The 23,278-nt window shown below is 34.5% G+C and overlaps 2 protein-coding genes across 5 annotated transcripts; both read right to left on the bottom strand.

Moving 5' to 3' along the window:
- LOC132315885 (MLO-like protein 12) lies at positions 1–4,666 on the bottom strand. Its single transcript, XM_059814320.1, has 14 exons — positions 4,461–4,666; positions 4,234–4,291; positions 3,969–4,120; positions 3,399–3,515; positions 2,830–2,890; positions 2,119–2,207; positions 1,949–2,023; positions 1,771–1,859; positions 1,623–1,672; positions 1,479–1,519; positions 1,209–1,382; positions 941–976; positions 711–839; positions 1–570 (listed from the first exon to the last, which is right to left on the bottom strand). Exons 1-14 carry the CDS (start codon positions 4,584–4,586, stop codon positions 241–243), a joined length of 1,527 nt encoding a protein of 508 aa, XP_059670303.1. The 5' UTR covers positions 4,587–4,666; the 3' UTR covers positions 1–240.
- A 4,593-nt stretch (positions 4,667–9,259) lies between these two features.
- LOC132315868 (auxin response factor 3) lies at positions 9,260–17,273 on the bottom strand. 4 transcript variants are annotated; one of them, XM_059814297.1, is made up of 12 exons: positions 16,841–17,273; positions 16,445–16,750; positions 16,147–16,203; positions 15,523–15,705; positions 15,262–15,346; positions 15,021–15,111; positions 14,789–14,953; positions 13,376–13,495; positions 13,227–13,302; positions 11,365–11,527; positions 10,083–11,271; positions 9,260–9,553 (listed from the first exon to the last, which is right to left on the bottom strand). In XM_059814297.1, exons 2-11 carry the CDS (start codon positions 16,739–16,741, stop codon positions 10,280–10,282), a joined length of 2,229 nt encoding a protein of 742 aa, XP_059670280.1. In that variant the 5' UTR covers positions 16,742–16,750; positions 16,841–17,273; the 3' UTR covers positions 9,260–9,553; positions 10,083–10,279. The 4 variants fall into 4 exon arrangements, with proteins under 4 accessions (XP_059670280.1, XP_059670275.1, XP_059670266.1 ...); XM_059814292.1 differs by having other exon boundaries at positions 16,445–16,883; positions 17,082–17,273; XM_059814283.1 differs by having other exon boundaries at positions 17,082–17,273.
- Positions 17,274–23,278: the final 6,005 nt, after the last annotated feature.

Below are 23,278 nucleotides of genomic sequence, written 5' to 3'. Positions count from 1 at the left end.
TTATTCAATGAATAAGCTTAACTAAGCACTAATTAACTAAATCAACGAGGCAATGTATATAGAATACAATATGGACTGATGAGCCAACCTACAAATCCCTATTGTTTGGACTTGAAAACAATCCAAACATCATAGTAATTAAATTACAAATGCTATATAGCTAACTAAATCAAAAGATATCAATGAATAGCCATATATAATAACAACTGTACATGCTATATCAACGGAAGAGAAAATCTATCACGTTTTGCTGGTGTCAAAACCCTCAAAAGATCCCAGCTTCTGATGCTGCTCAGGCCGTCTTCGAGCTACACTGTCCTCCTCACTTATTTCAACAGCCCCAAAGCCTTCATCCGGATATGTATGATCCAGCCGGCCTACGGAAAATGAATTGTCAAGAGTACTAAAAGAAGGTGAGGTACCCACTGAAGTGTCAAGCGAAGCATCCACTGAGGTCTGTGTAAAGTAGGCATTCCTACGAGCCAATTTTTTCCTGGCTTTGGCTCGCCATCTTTTTAGACCTTTTACCACTCCCTCTGTGAAAACAGCTTTCCTCATTGTTGTACCCATCTGTTACAAATTACACATTTGATCAAAGGGCTGGCTTAAGTGAGGAATTAATCTGTACGTGATAATCTAGTTGCACATTTAATCATTTCATTATTAGCTTTAATAAACAGAGCCACACTCAAAAGAGTTTGTGTGTTTACCTGTGTAACCAAAGCAAATAGGGGCAGAGTTACATAGCCACAAAGGATATGAACCAACAGTCCCATGGCAAGCTTCAAGACGATATTCTCAGTTTCTCGGTGGAAGCAAGTTCTTAACCCAAATTTGTACTGTTTATATATATAATAGCAATGTAAGTGATGAAATCTTCTAGCTAAAAACTTGACAAGTATTGTACAATTCAGTGATGAGCTAGCTTAAATATGCTTACCCAAGACCATGTGAAGAATGCCAGTTGAAAGGAGTTCTGCAAAATCCAAATTTAGCATAGGTTGAGAATAAATAACATGATGAAAATGTTTGCTAAATCAAAGGCAATTACTCGAGAATTCAGAAAATTCTTTTCTTGCTTTCAAGAACAAAAGTCATAGAATTTTAAGGTTCCAAAAAAAATTTTAAAAATAAAAAAAGAAAAAAGAAGGAGGTTTCAAAATAATGCTTACAAACCGAAGAAGCAATCAAAAGGATTGAAAAATCACCTGAAATAAAATGAAGTGCATGAGGTGGAGAAGTAGTTTCGGTCGACCAAACCAGAAAAAGTGGTCACTGGGCTTAACAAGCAAAGTTCCTCTAACAACATTAGATTTATCATTGCTATCTAAGCACATCTTTGTGATGATACTCTGTAGCTTTGTCCCAATCACAAGCAGCATCTGCAGCATAAAAAAATATAATGTCATTAATCTTTCAAATCATTGCAGTTTTCCCATAAGACGCGTTCTTTATTCAAAGTTAATTTAATTGCTTACCACTAATGGAATAAAGGGAAGCCAATAATAGTTGTAGAATACTGCAGTCAATAAATAAATAAATAAAATTAGTTAGCATAAGATAGGTTATCAATCTTAATTTCTCTGTTCTAATAGAAGAAGATAGAATGGATTGAGAATTACAGTGTGCATTGAGGAATATGAAAAGCACCGAGAAGATCCATATCCAGAGGCTGCAAAAACAAGATGCCCAAGAACAATTATTTTCCGAAATTTGTGTTATTGCGAGAGAATTAATGGTGTATCACCGAATGCAATTCTCCATAGTTACCTAATTCCCACAACCACACCAAAATCTTTCTCCAAAGCTCTTCTTAAATACTTTTGGAAGTCAAAATTGCTTCCTGCTGAAAAATGTGCCTAGAGGAGAGAACAGGAAAAGACCAGATATTTTCAGGTGACATTATTAAGCAAAATTGTGTTTGCTAAATAAATTATTGATCACATACCGTAATGAATCCATGTCGAAGAATGAGATAATCTACTCTGGAGACTGACCCAAAAAACTGGCGAAGGAAACAAGCCTGCGAAAGATGGCTACACAAAATTAGATTGCCTAATAGAAAACAAACCAAATGTTACTAAAGAAGGTGGTTAATAGTTTCCTGGTAGAACTAACCGGCAAACGAAGATACCGATGTTCACTCCAAAACCTCAGATGCCTCCTTCCAAATGATGTTTGATGGATGAGTTGGAACCTCCGGGGATCTAAATAATTTCCAATACAAATTTAGTGATAAGGTTGGAAGAATTAAGTAGATGGGTTTTTTCAGATTCTTAATTTCTTATGATATTTAACAGTTAAATAGCAAATCATTTTTGGTTCAAATACATACAAAGAACAGTGAAAACAAAAATAACCAAACTTGTGCAAAGTCATCTAAAGTGTGTAAGGCATGGTCAATTCTTTAAAAATTCAAAAACGATAAAATGAATTACTATAAATTTGGGCAATTAACAAAGAAGAAAAATAAATTTTTATTAATGATTCATTGATTTGTTAAGGACTTGATCATTTCACTTTCAAGTAAAATGTAAAGACAAATTAAACAATACCTAAGCATGGTTTTTTTAGTGATTTTGTAGTTTCTGTGACATTGCTCTACTACCATGTATTTCATTTAATTTGATGAATTAATTTACACACACATATCTGTGTGTGTGTGTGTGTGTGTGTAATTTTGTGCTTCAATGGACAAATTATATTCTAGGAACAGTAATTATGCATTCCCATATTTGGTATGTAATGGAATTCCTAACAGGACAAAGTTAAGGATTTGTGACAGAGACATGTTTGGCGAAACCAAATTTCATAGGGTTGAAAGCTTACCGTTTGAAAACTGATACTCCAATGTTCTTGTTTCAGCCTCCCAAGACTCCCATTTTTTCATCTGAATAATATTTCAAAACACAAAGCCAAACATGTAAGTTGTCAAACATAGCTAGAGTCCAAAACTTCCCCATTTCAAATATCTCTAGAACCTACAGTTTGGTAAAGTTTCACTCCATTGACTACTTTTGAGAGATACATTCACACAGAGAATTCCTTTACAATTTCCCTTCCTCTTTTCAGACTAGTGAATTATTTCATTGCATCACTAAAAGTCAAACCCTCGAAACCAATCCCACCATCCACAAAGAAAGAAAAAGAAATAGGCAGTAAAATAGTACTTAGAGGGAAAATGGAGAAAATTCAAACTCCAAAGCCCCTGAAAGAAAGCCAATGGGCTCTGGCCAAGATGGTATAAGCTATCCTTCCCCTTTGGGGAGGTTTAGTGTTCGAGCGCTGATGGGGGCAAAACCTTATAGTGGATGTGTGTGTTTGCGTGAACTTTCGAAGAAAAAAAAATAAAAAAATAAAAAAAAACAAGGGATATAAAGAATATATATATATTTTACCTTAACAATTCCAAGACTGAATGTGAGGAAGGCAGAGAAAACATGGAAGAAGGCCAGCACAAAGATTAACATCTGGAGTTGCTGGACACCATTTCTGGACACCAAGGAAAGCTTTCCCTGTTCACAAATTCCAAGATACAATTCATGCTTGTTAGTGGCCAAATCATATTCAAACTGAAACAACAACATAAACTAGGAAAGAAACTAAAAAAAAATAAAAGAAACAACAACATAAGCTAAAATATATAATTCAAATTCAATGTCACAATATATGAACAAAAACCCAATACCCCCATTAATTAAAATTTGTATTTGTTTGACAATTAAACACATAATTAATACACTAAGGTAGGCATGTATATGATATACAAGTTATACAACCCACATTGACAGAACAACCACTAGGGAATTGTCAACAAGTATCAACTAAATTAAGCATAGTGCATGATTGAAGAGCACTCATTAAGCAATCCATCTAATAATATCTTTTAATGTTAATTTTACAGATATATCATATGAAAATATATTGAAATTTGATTTTAATGCCCTTTTGCTTTCTTTTTTTCTCACCTGCTCTGCACATTTGGTTTCTTCCTCATCATCACTCTCAAAGCTTCCACATGGAAGAAAAGTTTCACCGACACTTTTGGGTATACAGATATTTGCAATTAGCTTTTCGAAAACAGTAAGCAACAGAGAGATAAACCCCAACAGCATCAAATCTACATGCACAATATATAGAAGGAGAAATTAGAAATAAAATCAAACTATATCATTTTGCTTAATTAATTATATATAACAACGCTTTTCATTTTGTAACATTACTCATATATACCAGATTTAATCTTGTCAAGGGCTTGAATGAGAGATTTTCTCCTCTTCTTGTTGAAATACTGAAATAATTCACAATACCCATTAACAAACAGGTAATGAGCAAAAATTCTACATACATAAATCTATGTGTGTGTGTATATGAATGTGTGAGGTGATATGAGTGAACCATGCATGTCTATAGATATAAAACTTGCAAATATATATACACACACACACACACACACACACCTTGGTTAAGAGATGAAGGCAGTACTCAATAAGTATGGAAACAGATATCAAAACGAAGCACACAGTTGCCACTGCCCATGTTGGTGTGTATTCAAGCGTTGCTAACTCTGTAGTTTCTTCTGCCATCTCTCTCACTAAAAAAAAAAACTCTCTCTATTTTTGGAGTGTCAGGCCGGGAACATGGGTACGTTGTTTCAGTGGCCTAAGATACGCGTTGGGGAGAGTAATTATATAAAGACGGGTCTTTGCAGCGCATGTTAGTAAAAAAATATTCAAACTTTTGTTTCCGTGCGCTATGTTGACTCGTCAACCTCATGGTACGGAGGTGATGACGTGTGCATCAAACGGTAAAGAAAGAGGTCGTTTGAGATTAAATGACGATTTTGCACTTTAAGCGGCGCTCAAGGATTGGCTGTAGCTGGAAGTGGGGAAGCACCAAAAATCGACAGAGAACTGCTAAAGGGATTCGACTGTGACCTTGGTAGATGAATGACACATATCCAGGTGCAAAGTTAAGGCACGTGTTAATGGGGTCCACGAGGGGAAGGTTCTCCGTAGCCCTTGATTACGCGGGAAAGAGACAAGTGCTGCCTATGCGCGTTGCAGTGAAAAAATCATCTATTTATGAATATTATTTATAACGGAAGTCTAAAAGTATGTATATTAATTTAAATATGAGTTTTGACCTTAGGCAAAATAACACACCAATTCTTTTTTGGTGGGTACCAATACAATTACCAGGCAAGGCATAGTGCCCTTGACCGAAAAAATAAAAAGTAAAATAAAAAAAACGGTGTTTTAAAGAATAATACTTAAATTTTCACTAGTAAGATTTATAATACACTCATCGTTAACGTGGATCAATAATAAATTGACACGTGGATTAATAATAAATTGACATATAATTTTTAATTATCATATCAAAGAGGGTGAATAAATATTCATTTGTCAAATCAGAGATAGTGATTTGAATACTATTTATAATTTAATAATTAAAATAGAACGTGTCAATTTATTATTTATTCATATAATTGATGAGTATGTTATAAATCTTCACTAATAAAAAGAATAAAAAGAATCTAAATATTGTTCAGTTTTAAATATACAAATATAAGTGTAAATGTAGAAGTCAAGAATATATTTTATATCCTACATCGCAGACATATTGATTCTTCAGTTTCTAATGTGAAACTGCAATCGAAATTTCCCAAAAATAATAATAATAATAATAATAATAATAATAATGTGTATCTCATTGCCGGACTACCTTGACTCTTATGAATTCCGTGGTCAATTTAAGGGTCCTCTAAAAATTTTTAATTAATTAATTACGTAGTAATAAACAATATTTGTTCTAATTTGGAGTCAAACCAATTCTTGGATCACGCTAGTGACCTAATTAACTTCACCAGTGCTCTGATGGCATGAGGTGATGTGGACTCACCTAGAATTAGATTATGGAATCATGCTTAATTTTAAAACACGCGTCAATTAAGCTTGATGAATCATCGTTATAAATTTATTATGCTAAATTATGATCATTCACAACCCAAATCCACTTCAAAGGAATAATCTAAATGCAAAAATTCTCACTTCACAATTTATAAAGGTTCGGAAGTTTGAGTTTTCTTAAATAATTGTACAAAGCATATGAGACGGACGAATTATATGTGTTATGTTGTGTTTTAAGAGGCTCGACACCATTATTAATAAAAACAAAAAAAATACTCAAGTCAAAATATATATCATGATTAAACAATCTCGCTTGCAATTGACGAGAGAAACAATTCTTGTACAATTTATGGTATCCATTAAAACAAGCAGACCTATAAAAATCTATGGTTTTTAATTCGCCAGCAAAAATAGTTCAATAAATTATGAAGTTGAAAGCATAAATTAATGGTTGGTCTAGAAATATAAGTGACCGGACCATCAAACCCGAGCTATGGTTTTGAAAATTGGTCACATATATAGACTATGAACAAAAAATTTCCTTATTTCTCATTCTTATGGCGTCAACAACTCTCCGCGTGTATAGAATAAAAAAATGCATACATATTCATATTCTGTATTTTAGACTCTATTGAAGAGATTGCTATTTTGGTCAAATTTTATTGAAGCTACTAAATAAAATTAATGGTTGATCTAGAAATTGAAGTCATGGGACAATCAAATCCATGTTCCAAGAAACAGGCATTAAATTTAAACAATGGTTTCGTGAGCTATATATGTTTTTGACATTGTCACATCTATATATGACACTGTAAATGTGAATCCAAAACAACTTTTTTCCTTCCCATGCATCTTCTCATGTCAACTCCATCTCCGCGTGTATCGAATACATACATACATATATATATATATATATTGATTATTTGCGCGGACACATTGCAGTATATATATAGAGTAAACAATAGATTAAAGTCGCATATACGTCCAAATCTGAGTTACTCTCATGGAAATTGGGCTCCAAAATAATGCATCTTGTGGGAACAACCATGAATCGGAGTTTGTTGAGAGGCAGCAGAATGCATGGGTTAGTGGAAATTGTGTGGAAAATAAGGGAAAAATGATAGTGATAACACAAGGGAGTAGAGATGGGCCATGCAACTCTAGCGTCACTAAATTACGCCGGTGATAATGAGAAAAATGTTGACATGTCTTGATGTGAGTGCAATAATTGCTACAAATTTACAATATTATTGGAAGATTGGTTTATGATATGATGATTTTAGAGCATCTCCAATGCACCTTTTATTTGGGCTGCTAAACTCAAAATTTGAGAGAGGTGTAAAAAGTGGGCTCTCCAATGGGCTCTCAAATTTTGAGAATGCCAAGTTTTTTTTCAAATTTTTTGGCAGGCCTTCTCTCTCTCTGTACGACGCCGTTTGGAATGGCTTTATCTCTGTGCATTTCATGTCCCCTCTTTCGGTTGCGTCAAAATCTGACTTCAATCTCTCTCTCTATATATATATATATGTTTGTTTGTATATCTAACTCTCAATACAAAATCTGACTTCAATCTCTCTCTCTCAATTCAATGATTCCAATTTCTCCATGGTCGAAGATGGCATTTACAGATCCGGCTTGAGAGTTACTAGTTGCAGAGAGAGAGGGGGGGGACAAGCTTGAGAGTTGAGAGCCAACGATTGAAGCTTGTGAACGGCGAACTCTGAAATGATATGCCGATATGGGTTTTGATATAGGTAATAGGTTTTGAACTTTTGATTATTGTAGACAGATAGATATACTGAAATATAAACAATATATACATACATATACGTGTGTGTGTGTGTGTGTTTGAGTGTGTGTAAAAGAGATGATGAAGCTGAATAAGAAAAGAGAGAGAACACCGAAAATCATAGGAATGGGTGGAGTAGGGAAGCAAACAATTACAACATATATGTATCCATAGATTTTCAGAAAACATCATCCCCATTTTAGATCTGCTCTCAGCCGCCTCACTTACCCTAATTTGACAGATAGATAAACTTAAATATATGGGTTTTGAACTTCTGATTCTTGTAACTTTTGTAGTTTGTAGTTGCAGAGAGAGAGAGAGAGAGAGAGAGAGAGGGCAAGTTCAGAGTCAAGAATGAGAACAAAGATGGAGGCAATTGGGGAGGCTGAAATGATTTGCCCTAAAAATATTATGTGGGACATAATGCAATGAATGGTTAAGACGGGAAGGTAATTTCGAAATCAACGGTCAGAGTTAAAGTAGGATTGGAAAAGTAGATGTGGGTTGGACTTGGTTTAATAGAAGGTGAGAATTGCTAAAATATAACATTTTGAATGGAGTGCATCATTGGAGCAAAATTGTTAAAATATAGTATTTTGACACTGTAGTTCCACTCAAAATATAGATTTGACGGCCCGACATGGCATTTATCATTGGAGATGCTCTTGCTTCTTTAATTATTGTCACTAGTGACCAATTGTTGTGGGGTGTGGGGGTACAAAAGGAATAATAATTGCATTACACATTTGTTCTATCCAAGCAAGATGAGTGATTGGTGGAGTGTGAGAAAGAATGTAGACGAAAACACGAAATAAACGTACCATTATTTTGCAAATAGTGAGCGTTTTAGCCTTTTATTTTACGATTAATTCAAACAATGACGTTGCACTTGTAGATTATATAAAGTAGAATGTTAATTATTAAAGTACCTTAAATCATGCTAATAACTTTAATGATGTACTGTCCAGTGTCACTTTGTTTTTTCTAAGATTTTTAATGGAGAGATACTATTCATTATCTATAGTACAAGAATTAACGCATGATTGTGTTTGCCGTTGGGTTACACACCATGATCAGCAACCTCTCTTGTGGCACTATAAGCATAAATGTTTCCCTGTAACATCACTGATAACAAATAATAAGATCAAGTGGCATCCAATTTAATTAATTAAGAGAACAAAAAACATATCTTGATTTCTAGACTAATTACAAAAAGTGCATCATATTTGTTGTCCTGTGGTATAAGAATGTGAGCAGAGAAACCATGTGCCTAATCTGAATTAGAGATATTCTCATAGTAACTCCAAATATATATATATATATATATATATATATATATATATATAAACAACCTCAATTTAAAAATAAACATTATAAAGAAAACAAAAACTTCCAACTCTGCTTTAGCAGGGAAACAATGAAGCAGAAGATCAAACAATTTCCTGCAAAAATCATGAACAATTTATGTGTCACCCCTAAAAATTCCAAATTTGGGTTAGAGTATTTCATAAACTATAAAGAACCCTTTTTTCTGGCAAATTACTAATGTTAGGAGAGCTATCAAATAATAATAATAATTAACATTACCAGAAACTTTCATAGAATACAATTCCCATTGTCACGGAGGAAATTAAGTCACAATAAAGTTTACGGAAGGACAGTTACAATTTTTTTTTCCAAAAGCAAAGATATGTCATAGGTAAACAGACCTAATCTTCAAGCAACTATTGGTATCCAGCTTTGAAACCTCAGATGCCACCATTACATCTCCTTCACTAGTGAATTGTAATGTTTGGTACAGCACTGCCGAGGGTTTCTTTTTTCTCTTAATAAGTCAGCACTGCAGAGTTACCTGCAAAACAAAACCGGTAAATTTTAAAGAAAATCAGAACTTAACCAAAAGGGCAGAAAATCTTAAAGACAAATTTCATACTAAATAAAACTAGAATCACGCAAAAAAGTGTGTACTATGCTGGATGCTGATGTTAATGTGAATTATCTCCTAATACACACTTTAGACTAACACAATTTTCTAAACAAATGCATGAGATCCACATGACAACAAAATAGGCACCCACTCAAGAGGCTCACAAGATTCAGAAACCAGGATGCTGATATTTATATGAACTATCTCCAAACACCCTGAATTTAGACTACATGAACTATTTTTCTAAATAAATGGATGAGATGTTTCCTGAAACAGGAAGTGTATGGGAATCCCACACATCTCTCTCAGTAACATAGAAGAGCCATTTCAGCAGTGGGCCTTCTAGAATCTGACATGCTAGCTGTCACAGTCTGCCCACAATTTGAAGCTTAAATGTGTCGCAATCCGAAGCTATAAAAAAGCACTGATAATTGAAAAATAAAAAGTCACTTACTGATCTCTCCAATAAGTAACAAATCATCCCCATGATCCTTGTAACAGTCACCATCCCTTGTCTACACCATTCAAATGCTCTTTAGCATAAAATACGGTCCCACCTCAGAAATTAAATTTTCAAACCCATCAAGTTTGGAGAGATGAATTCCCATCTACAAACAACTCTGCAAGTTCTTATCTTACAACAGAAGTAAACTACAATGCAATATCAAGCAGCATATCTCTAACAGCATAGAGGTCACTCGCTTTGGTACAACTGCTTCCTACTACCTTGGTGACCAGAGGCGGCTTTGGATGCAAGTGCTCCTCACCACGGTGCAGAAAAGAAGATTCAGGACTACATGGAAATGTAACACAGGACGGATTGTCATCTTTATTTATAGCATGTCTTCCCTCAGTTAAGGGAAAACCAAAGAGCCTGCAGCTACTTTTACAAGTGGAAGCTAAATCTTGACTGCCCCTGGATGATGATCTAGTTGCAAAAGTAGGATGTGGAATAACTGGTTGCTTAAGCTCTGTTAAAAGACCAGAAGAATTAATGTGTTTTTTATTTACCCTCTTTGAGCTACACTCGCAAGCCGAGGTAGCTGTGAGCTTCCCACCATATGTTTCAGAGATATCAAAGGAAGTCCGGTTGCTAATCCCTTGCTTCTCCTGATTAGGAATGCCATACATTGCATGGAAGTTACGAGCTTGAGTGCTCGCTTGCTGGAACATTAACACAGAAGGTGGTGACGATGATTGCACCATTGGTGCAGATGGACGCACACAAGTATCACAACCCTGCATCAGACCAGACCAGCCATTTCCAGAGCTGGACACTTGAACACCACCAGTGATTCCTCGACGACCACTGTTTTCCTGCACCGTGTTAGCAGTTGGGCCTCTTCCATATGGCAAATTTATAAATGTTTCTTGACCTTGCAAGACCTTATTGAATCGGAAAGATTCACCAAAGCCTACGCTTTCAAATGAAATATCAGAATTTCCAAGCAGGTTTCTGACACCATTTCCTCCCGAAGAAATCCTGGAACCATTAGGACCAGGATAGCACATCCTTATTTCTGATGGATTACGATTCTGAGCATCAATTCCATCATAAGGATTATTAAAACCCAAAATTTCTTGACCTTGCAAGACCTTATGGAACCTTAAAGATTCCCCAAAGTCTGACACTCCTGTCCCATCTGTAAAAGGAAGAATAGAGCAAGTTAATATTCCTAAATGAAGAAGGAAGAGAATTTTATATTTGAAAAAATTGTTTCTAGGAAATGCAAGACCTCTGGGAATAGGAATATCTGGTTTTGTTGAAGGCAAACCATCCCTGGTCCTCTTCGTACCAGGAACAACCAAACTGCTGGATCCAGAAACTGACCCAGATGGTTCAATCTCCCATGGAGAAACCCTGTTATGTTGAATAGCCTCTATATCATCCCACCTTACCTGCAGAAGTGAGTCAACATGAAACTTAATACTTATGCCATAAAAATATTAACGTATGCATTGGAATATTTCACAATGACAATGGGCATATTATATGACGATGCACAAACACGAGGGACAACAGAGGTGGAAGAGAAGCAAGAAAAATTCATTTACAAACGTATGGAAATTCTGAAACTGATGAATTTATTAAGTAACAATCATTTAATATTAACAAATTTTACCATAGGCCTCAGCCCAGGTGGTTAATAACGATGTGATGACCTTCTCTCAAAGTACCGGAAAAAATAAAGAAAGAAAGAAAGAAAGAAATAGTAAGAAGTTTTTAAGACATAGTAGTAAGTTGTAAAACATTAGTGCCAAAAGCAAATTCGATATTCATGGTACTGCAATAGCATAAACACAACATAGTCAAATTTTATCTAGTTACAGGTTAATTTTGGTCAAAGACAATCATGGTGATGTTGGTTCCCTATAGGATTAGTAGCATTACAAAAAACAATTATGCTCATCAATCAGAAAAGGCCAGGCAAATTGTACTATACACCTCAGGTTTAAGTATGTCGCTAACAGATACTGCTACGCTAAACACCATCAGATAGGCTAATGTAGAAATACATGAATTGCATACCATTTTCAGAAGAGCAACCTTACCTCTACATGCGGAGAGGCTGTTTCCTGTTTCAAACCTGTGACCTCAAGGTCACAATTGGCAAACTTAGTGTTGCACCATGGCCCGCCCTCAGGATAAGGTTGAAAGAGTACAGAATATCCATGAGGTTGAAACTTAAAGCCTCATGTTGCATGTTTCTAATTTTATAAAATGAAAATTTTGCAGAAATATACAATTCATGTAGGAGAATGATGATAGTGGTATCATGGATTTTATACCACGACATGTTAAAGAACTGAGAAAATATACAATGGCACTTTCATCTTCGGAATTCCTTAGAATCTGGCTTAAGAACTTTTTTTAAAATGAAATTTACCATCTGGCAAGTTTTGAAAACTTGAGATATACAACATTCATAAATGTTTTTATTTTTAAGTAAGATAAGGTCTAAATAACAAGATTATAATATTTAAAGTAGAAAATTTATGGAAATCACTACTTTTTTTGTGAAGTACAAAGTGCACTCCTGCAAAAGGACAGACCATAGGCAAGAGGCGTACAACTTATTTACACAAAGTTCTATAAGCATGTGACCGTAGGTTAAGCCTCTCTTACAACTTAAAAGTGTGCTCCAACACTAGAAAATTCACATGTGAATGCAGAAACAGTAGAAATAATAATAATAAATAAATAAATAAAGCAGCTGCATGAATAGCCCTCATTTACCCATAAAGCCAGAATGAAGAAAGACTTCAACAACTTATTTACAGAAGTTCTAAATGTGAGTGCCCTTAGGTTTAGGTTGAGCCTCAAGGCATAAGCCTCTTTCTCTCAATTTTTTTTTTCCCCTCATTGATACTCACACACCCCGCTCAAGGAATTGTTTGCACCCAAGAGGATTCGAACCTTAAAACCTGATGCTTGAGGCACCAGGGCCAAGTTCTTACCCACTTGAGCAAACCCCTTTGGGTTCTCTTTCTCTTTCTATCAATTTAAAACACAGCCACAAATAACTGAGCTCGCACTGGAAGAACTTCCGCTAGTGAACAAAAAAAAAAGTAAACAATCATTAAAAGAACTACATACCAATAGGCACCTCCATTTTGAACCAGGCCATCTAAAAGGATCCATATCACCAATCCCAGTTATTAGTCCAGTATACCTGCCAGAAATCATGCATGTTAGATGCTGGTGGCACAACTTATTTTAACTGCTGCAACAACAGTATAACTAACCTTCTCTCTGCTGCATCTTCTGTTTCAAAACGCATTCTAAACCTCATTCCAGCAGAAAAAGAATGAGCAAGGCTCTTTGAGAATTTACGTAATGGAATTATAAACTCTGACAAGCTTGCCCTACAAAATACAGTTGAAATTTAGAGGCAGTGAGATAAAGATCGGAGAGAATAGACCAAGGAAGTCTTTGGAAGCAGCACAATGTTTAAAACACAATTAAATTTTAGAACAAATTTTCAATATACATTAAAACAACAAAGCATCATAAGAAAGTCAATTAAATTTAGGAATAATGAAAGGTTTACTAAAATTTTGGAGGCAAGATCTCGAAGCTGATTGGTCGATATGATTATCAACATGACAAAATTGGGAACAAATTATCATTCTGAAATTAGCTTACAAATCGACCATCTTATAAATTTCAAAATTAAAAATTACTAGATCACCTTATGACGCCAACCATGTGCTAATCACTTTCACGTTATGTCAATTTCTTTCTATAAGATTTATGATATGAAAATATATCGAAGTGTATACTGAGGCACATTCAATTGATGATGCCATGCAGGGAGCATTTCTTTAACCATATTACGAGCATTATGCATTTCCTTTGCCCAGTGATTGCTTTAACCACATAAATGTGATGTTTCTTGATTAAAAATAAAAAATAAATAAATAAAGAACTAGTAGTTATGATTCAACAACTCATATACAACTGTTTGTCATAAAATTTGGTTGGGCCAATCCTGCCAATACACCTCTCATGTCACTTATTATCCGAAGGTGCAGACATCTCTAACAACCTCGTTGAGAAGCTTTGGTTGAAAACACACCATCAAGATAATGCCTGTGTCAGAATTTCATTTTTTATTTTCTCCATCTAAAGCAATTAGAAAAGGTCTTTAGAATGAGCAAGATGTTAAATTTGCAACTATGCAATCAATGCAACATTTCTGTTATACAAAATATTTGGACCACAGTACTTTAAAAATATAATTAAAAAAATAGTGCTACAAAACTCATTTTGAAAGTAAACCGAGGCATCATTTTCTCATATCACCAAGTTTAGACCCCATTGTACGGCAAAGATGTTCCGACAATTTCACCATAAATAGAACGTGCTACGCATCTTACGTTTCCTTTTTAAAAAGGTGACCCTGTAAGGCCAATACCACACATGCACTGCAGCTTTCATCAGCATTCAGCACTCAAGTTATGCATTATGAACAGATGAAAATTATAATCAAGCATTGGTATTTAAATTCCATGTCACATTAGCCGAGTAAAAAGAAGGGAAGATAATTTCTAGGAGATCATGTAACATTTCATATAAACCAATCTAGCCATCAAGAAATCAAATATTTTTTTTTCTTTCCGAAATATGACAATATTTTAACTGGAGATTCAAAATACCTTGGATTGTAGAAAACATTGAACATAGTTCTCTTAGATATAGCATTGGCCACATCAGTGAAACTCCCAACATTCAACTGCTGGCTACAAGGGGTTGGAAAAATAGCACCATTTTTAACTTGAGCAGCTCTTCGAATTCCCAACCTCAATTCTCCATCATCACCCCTGCCATAAATATAAGTACAAGATTATAAAGTGAAGCTAAAATTTCTTCAAATTTAGGTTTCCATACCTAAGAAAAAGAACAGCATCTCCAGAGACAAGCTTTTTCTTATTTACAAATGCACTCCAACCAGTAGTGAGCAAATGCCTTCGAGGCTGGCCTGCTCAAACAGAAAAGAAAAGGAAAAACTTGAAACATTAAATTGTAAATCTCACAATCATTGCAATCCCCATCACTATGAAAGTTCTTCACACAAGAAAAATAGAACCCCAACAAATGAAACACAGTTATACAAGTTTTGTCGCATTACCCCGGTAGATATGTCGGAACCTCCATTCAATCCCATACAGGTCTTTTGCTAATATTTCTTGTGAAGGCCTTTGTTGTTTATAATCCTACAACAAAAAATCTAGCAAAAGTCAGGATACTATAGAATAGAGGAAATTGATGGAGCACATGGATTAAATATGTATAAATCTTAGATAATTTAAAATAAAATAAAAATGAGCAGAAATTTCAAATTGGGTTCAGCTGAAATTTTAAAATGTGAGGGAAAAATAATTTCAACTACCAGGGGAGGGAAGCAATCTTCAGCTGCTCGGCGTGGGACAGAGAAACCTCCATGAGTGCTAGTATCAGAAGCAGTAAGGGTCTTGCAGAACATGTGGGGTGTTGTTGACTTCACAGCACATTCAATGTCGTCTACCTCACCATCTGCCTCGATTTCCCCTTCTCTCCATTTCTGTTCAATCTGCTTCACGCAGCAAAAATTTAGCCAAAAGTAAAAGTAACACAAAACAGAATCACCAAAAAGTAAAGGTCTTCAAATGAAGATGAACATTTTGAAATAACACATGCTATGTTTGGCAGCACCCCCTTGGATTTGGAATCGGAGAAAATTTAGTACAAATTTTGAACTAAACTTCCTCCAACCTCAAATCTAAGGCACTGATTCAGTGCTCCCAAACATAACATTAGGGATCTCTTGGCTGGCATTTTCAAAATCCTCTGCCGCAATTTTTCGTGTATGAAATCAGAGTTTGCATTTTTAAGTTTGTTGAAGCAAGAATAGAACTTCCAAAATGCTAACCGAACATCAATTCCATAATAAGAGAGAAATTTAAGCAGAGGAGTCACTCTTAGAATGCAGAACCATATATATATATATATATAAACACACATTCTTATTCCTAACCTGACTATCTGGAGTTAGGGAGACCTGTGCATAAACCTCATCAGTGGCTGCCTCCGCCTACCCAAAACAACACGTCAAAACAAATCCAAAATTAACAAAGGCTCCAGATATAGAAACCAAATCACAACAAATTTTCCAAAATTGAAACCCTACCAAATAGGAGCAATTAATTGGGCCATAAAAATTCACAAAAACATTCAAACATTGAATAATTTCATATATACATAAACAAACACATATGTATATACTTTACAAATATATATATATACACACACATATACAAAACTATATCACTCACATGAAGCTTGACATCGAGAACGCGACAGAAGACATGAGGAGGGAGATCGTAGGATATGGCGGGAAAATCAGATTGATGTTCCAAGTGACCCTGTGGAAAGTAGACCACTACACTCCCTTTCTTCGGCAACGATATGAGCGGTCCAGCACACGCATGCCATAGCTCCAAACACACCGACGACGACGCCGGCACCGGCGGAGCTGAGGCAGAGGATGACGACGAGGAAGGCGAATAGAACGACGGCGTCTCGTCGTCGTCGTCGTTGACAGTGTTGAGATCGATTAATCCGCACATCATATCAAAACCCTAGGAAAACAGAGCGAAATTGAAGAGAAATGGAGGAAAAATACGAAGTGTATACAGTCGATTGCGCGATATAAAGATATAGAGAGAAACCCTGCATCCCAAAGGGCTCTGCTATCTGCACCTGCTACTTAACCTGCGCACTCCCCACATTGGCTTAAAGAAGATGAGTCAAAAAGACCTTACTCTCTCTCTAAAATAATTTTAAGACAAGCTTTTACACATCAAATCCACTTTACGAGTTTCGATTACTTTATATACTATATTATATATGTGTGTGTATAAATATATATATACAGGAAGTAGTATTTGGGGTTGATGTTGTTGTTCTAACCTGCAAGCTGCAGCTGCTGCTGCAGGCAGCAGCGCTGCGACTGCTGGGTGGAGGAAACAGCTACTGTGATGTGTGGAGGAGAGAGAGTGTGTATGTATAGAGTGAGAAAGTATACAGAGAGAGAGTGGAAAGTATACACACAGAGAGAGAGAGTGGAGTATTATGAAGAGAGAGACTTAACGTTTTTAATGGTATACTTATGGGTATTGTCGTTGGTTGAAATCTAATATAATTCTGTGTACGACCCCCCTTCATTTCCGGGCGGATGTCTATTCTGTCCCTTTCTCATCCAACAAATCTCCCCCATGTCCCCAATTCCTTAATTAATCTTCTCTTATTGAGAAAAGACATACTACTTTGTTTCTATTTAATTAATAAATTATTTTATATTATATAATGTTGGTGGATCTAAGTATATTACTATTAGAGCTTATGATGCTTACCCTTGATTTTTCTATTTTGTCTCCCAATTCAAACTTATCTAAATTTCCTACTTTGCACAAATAAAAATATATAAAAAATAAATAAATAAAGTTTAACAACAAAACATGTAAAAAAAAAAAAAAAAAAAAAGTATAGGAGCCTTGATTCGTAATTATTATAACGTTAACACTCTAAGAAGAGAGATACTCAACCCAAGTTTTGTCTTTGCCAAACAATACAGTAGGATATTGTGAGTTGTGACATATTTCCTGTGCAATATGAATTTGGTTATTACAAAGTGCTGCAACAAGGCCAAGCCAAAATAGTGCCCCGTAGTAGTAATAAGTTGAGGGACCTAATATGGGGGTGACTTTTAACAAATATATATATATATATATATATATATATATATTATGGTGAATTTTTTAAAAAAATTTAGGGGATCAAATTTTATATTTTTAGGGGAATATAAAAATAAAACTAATAGCTATAAATTAGTCGCCATTGGACCTACATTGAATCCGTGCCTAAATTAGTTTCCAAACTTATTTCAATCCATTCTATTTACAACAATTGCTTACTAATTTGCAATGGCAAAGTCTTATTTTTTTTTTCTTAATTACATTAATCCTTTTATGTATTGCCGTGAGACTCATTTTATGCTTAAACAAGTCCATTGGTTTGAATTTGAAAATAAATTTTTCTATAGGGAATTTGGGAGTAAAGTTGAGGTGAAATAACATGATTTTGGTTTTCAAATGTTTTTGCCCATCAAGATGTGCTTGTTTAAGATACAATCACATATATGAAAAATTATTACATGATTGGGGCTAATTACTACTTAATAAATAAATAATTATATCAATTTTATTTTGTTATTTGTTTACGTTTCAATTAATAATTAACTGAGAGCAATGGTCCAGGACCATAGTAATTATATTTCCTATACTACTTCAAGTTCCAAGTATTTTAGCAAATAGGATCCTCCAATTCAACTGTTCTATGCATGGTGCTGGAGTTGGCTTGAGTCTATGCCTTTTCTTGTAAATGTATATTTGACCACTTTTTGGTGGCACATGTAAAATAAGCATCTTTGAATGCAAAATGATGACAATGAGAGTATTAAAACTTTTAAGAATTAATTGAACACTTCTAAGATAGATCAATAGCTACTAAATGAATCCAACCATTGGGTAATAGCTTCCCCAAAGCAATCCCTTATACAAATAATCTCACATCGTCTACGCTCGTGTCCAATAAGGGACATGTTAACTTGTTTTTAGAGTTCTGTGACACGATTTTATATTCTTTTCTAATTTATTGCAACGTTTGTATCAGTACATAACAATAAACCGATAACTTTTTTTAAAATTGAAAATAATGATAATAATGATAACGATTAAATACATATATCAGAATTTTAATAAATAAATAAAAAGTAATATCATGAACAATTATAACATAATGATTGTCTAGACTCATTGAATGAGATGAACTTTGATTGAATTGGGTCATTTAGTAATTGTTTCACTGCACCACCCAAGTAAATTAACTTCATTCATTACCAAAATTATTCCATCCTAAAAATAACTACCTTTACAAGGTGAGTTGTAATAAAAATTACCTACAAAAGAAGCTAGTTAATTGTTGAAAACTAGGGCACATAAATGATATGTTAACGACCATAAAATTGGTAACCGAAAATGGGAATTTAGGTAGAGAGACATGGAATGGAAATGGTCCATGTGAACCAAAAAGGGAATCAAGCTTGAGAGACATAATAATCACCACTTTAACCGACTCAATTTACTTTCCCTAATCGTTTGAAGGAAAAGGGTAATTGTGTCAATTCAAGTGATATATGGACAAATGTGTCACGATGTTGATAAAAAGAGGCAGGTCTTAATCAAAGCCATCAATTGCAAAGAACCCAACAGAGGCCTAGACCTATAGCTTTGTAAGCCTAGATCGATAACCCGGACAAAACGGGTTACTCTACTCCAGTGTCCAATTGGCTGTGACTTTGCCGCCTATCCTTTCTATCTTTGCTCTACCACCCTTTTTTCCCACGCGCCTTTGAGAGAATCAATAACACGTGAATCCATTGGAAGAGCACGTGCATATCTCGAGATTATATGATTATTATTTTGTTTTTTCACTTTGCCGAGAAATACCCACCCAATTTATTTCTAAAGCGACTTAAACCTCCAAATATTTGTTTTGAAATATAAGGTCTTGTTTGGTATGTCTTTTGTTTCTGTTGTTTTTGTTTTTGAGTTGTTACAGTGTCGATTTTGGCAACAAAAACATATTTGATGCAACCTTATTTTATTTTACATAATGTTAAAACACTTTGTGAACAGTGGCCCAAAACCAAAACACCAAAAAATTTTTTTTTTTTTTTTTTTGACAACTGTTCATGGCCCAAAACCATAACAGTAGACAAACTGTTCATGGACCAAAACCGACATTTTCACAATAAAACATCATTTACAAACGTGCTTTTGATTTTTTTCTAAAACACTCTTACAACAAGAATATTGTTTCTGTTTTAATAAAAAACAAAACGTCTAAAACAAAGCGTATATAAAACGGACCTAAGAAAACACTATTATACTAAAATTTATGATGATGTAAGGATGGTCAATTAAAAATATTTTTAAAGTAAAATATTAAATTTTGAATTGAGATAAGGATATCTAAAAATAAAATGTAGACTTTTGTTTTTTTTTTTTTTTTTTGTGAAATAGAGGTAGTATAACACACTATATTTTGTATCAAATGTTGTACATACTGACGGACTAAGGAATTTCTTTTTCTTTTTTTTTACGTTCCCGAAACATTTATCAATAATAATTTTCTTTTTAAAACACTATGATTTCTCTCAAGATCATCCATAATTTATCCTTGGTAAACCTTGAACTCTTAATTTTTACTATATTTTAATTACCGAAAAAGAAAGAAAAAACAAATAAAATGTATGTCACACGTGCCATCAAGAAGCGTGGAATAGCATCTTTATGTTGTCGTCTTTTAGTTTATCTCACCTTACCCTTTTGAGTCAGACCCACACCCACCGCACTATATATTTAATAGTATAGTTTAGTCGTTATGTTATCTGGGCACCCAAGTTACCCCATATGGCCCAAATGCCCAGTATCTCACAGTATAAATCTTACTAACAAACATGTCACTATCTGTGATATAATAATTACAAATAAGGAGCGCTTATATCACTTTTTTTTCATTTTAAACGGCGCTTATATCACTTACTATATTAAATTTTCTACCTATTGCGGTCAATCATATATTTGTAATTCTTCTGCTAGGAAAACCAAATATATTACACAAGTACCCCTCTTAGATTCTGCATGTGTGGCTGGTGCTTCATTGGACATTTCTCTTTTTAAATCATATAAAATGTATTGAGACTTACCATTTCTATGTCTTCTTCGCTGATATTTTTCGTATTTATTGTCTCATAAAAATAAAAAATAAAAAAAATCAACAAAAAAATAAAAAAAGAAAAGAAAAAGCTACAATTCAGTATGGTTAACCTTTGAGATCATATGATAATTAAGAGTCTTATAAATTAAAAACAATGGAGTACGTAGTCTTTAGCTGAAAAAAAAAATTAAAAAAAAAAAAAAAAAAGACAAATTCCTTGTTATATCTTGATAAGAAACACTTTTTCTTCGGGACAAATGGAGTTACTACACATTGGCACCACTAAAGCCAAAGGATCCATAAAGTTTGACTACTAAGGGGCAAAAAATTTTACTTAGAAAGTGAGAGTTCGAAATTTCTTAGAATGAATCTAGTGTATTTTCTTGATAATTGTCAAGAATTTATCGCATAAACAAATTGCATGTGTCAAATCATCCGACACTATCATCGTGGGGAAAAAAAATAAATATTTGACTGCCCACTGGTAAATACTCTTAGTTGCAGTTTTACAGCATATTAGAATTCAATAGAATTTAAAAGTGGTTCCTTTTGGGATTGTTAATGATGAATAGGGTGGTAGTGCAAAACCCCACGTGCACCACATGGAAATTTGGTAATGCTTTGTAATATCATAATTGTTTTTGCTAATCATAATTTATTTAGAATCTTATCTTAAACAACCGCATAATGATGTCTGCGACCCATGTTTACAAATTTGCCGCCTTTGTCTCTTTTTGTTAATGGATTGGTATGATTATTTTATGAACATCATAAATTAAAATTATTAGTTTATTACTAATTATTTACTCTAGACATAACAAAGTGAGGGACTTTTGAAGAGGAAAGTATTAAAATGATGATAGTCTTGTGGTTGTGATTCTATTTTGTTGGTGTAATGGTGTGTCCTTTGAAAAAACAAACTAGAGATACTTAAGTAGATTACACTGAAATATAAATAGAATTAATGATCACTAGCTCAATATTCACCTGTTGTCCATCGACTACGCCTTTCGGCCTGATCTTAGGTCCTGATTCACCCTCCGTTTGGAAAGAAAAACATAACTTCACATAATTTTAGATCACGCTTAATTTCGGAGTACTGATGAGTTTACAGTTATCATGGCTTTAAAACGTTGTGGTAGTATACTGGTGTCGCTTGCACACGCTTACATACACCCACCTACAAGATCGCCACAATCACCCCCTCTTTGGGGCCCAATGTCCTCGTTGACCACACTTTCGACTGAGTCAGGCTCTAATACCATTTGTAATAACCCTCATCCCACCTAGACACAATATTATTCACTTTCGGCTCCTCCAAACCTAAGACTTCCTAGGGTGTCACTCATCCTAATACTTCTTCAGGTTAAATACGCTTAACTCCGAAGTTCTGATGGGTTCACAGCTTTAAAACGCGTTGTATCGTAGAAGGGTATTGAATCTACATATAGCACTTGTCTCATCCGCGCCCAGGCAATATGGGATTGTGCATTTGTAGTTCGCTCAGTGTAGTAGCTTACTGGTGCCATCTGCAGACGCTCACATACACCCGCTCACAAGATCGCCATATTTACCTTTCAAAAATAAAAATAAATCATAACTTCATGTCATGGTTGATAGCACTGAACCAATGCTTTGGATTTCGTGTCTCAAACTCAACATTAAAGATTTGAGAAATGTTAGCGACAATTGGTATTAAGAAATGCTAGTGACAGTTGCTAGCTGTTATTATCGATCAGGTAATGTGATTAAATTTTCAACCGATCACTAAAATGAGTATAGATTGGCCTTAATTTACTAATAGGGATGACAAAAATCTCCACCTCGGCGGGGCCTCGTCCATCCCATTTGGGATGGTTTTGGAGAACCGATTGTGTAAATGGGGACGGGATGTGGACTGTTTTGAAAAATCCGGTGAGTTTTGGGGAGAATTGTCCTACCCCATCTTGAATATACTATAAATTTATTAAATTATTCTTACATATTATGATAACTAAAATAAGTTAAGTATGTGTATATATATCACAGGAGAAAATTATATCTCTCATTTCATTTCATATCTTAAGTCTTTTGTAAAAAAAAATAAATAAATAAATAAATAAAAACCCGCAAGTAAGGATATGAAAAAAATCACCACATTGTCAACGCCCCGCCCCATTTGTGGTAATTTTGTGAAATTAATTATGTAAATGGAGACGAAAACAAAGATTAGAAATCGACGAGTTCTAGAACAATCATGATGTGAAAAAATTATACGAGAATAGGAACAGGGAATGATGTCGTCCAAAACTGTCCCATTGACAGCCCCATTCACTAGCACTCCTCTA

Source organism: Cornus florida, unplaced genomic scaffold, assembly GCF_030987335.1.
Source record: "Cornus florida cultivar Cherokee Brave unplaced genomic scaffold, ASM3098733v1 CherokeeBrave_3.0.0_Hap2_Chr01, whole genome shotgun sequence".
NCBI classification, from domain to species: Eukaryota; Viridiplantae; Streptophyta; class Magnoliopsida; order Cornales; family Cornaceae; genus Cornus; species Cornus florida.
Note: the sequence above shows the minus strand (reverse complement) of the source record. Positions and strands in the feature narration are given on the sequence as shown.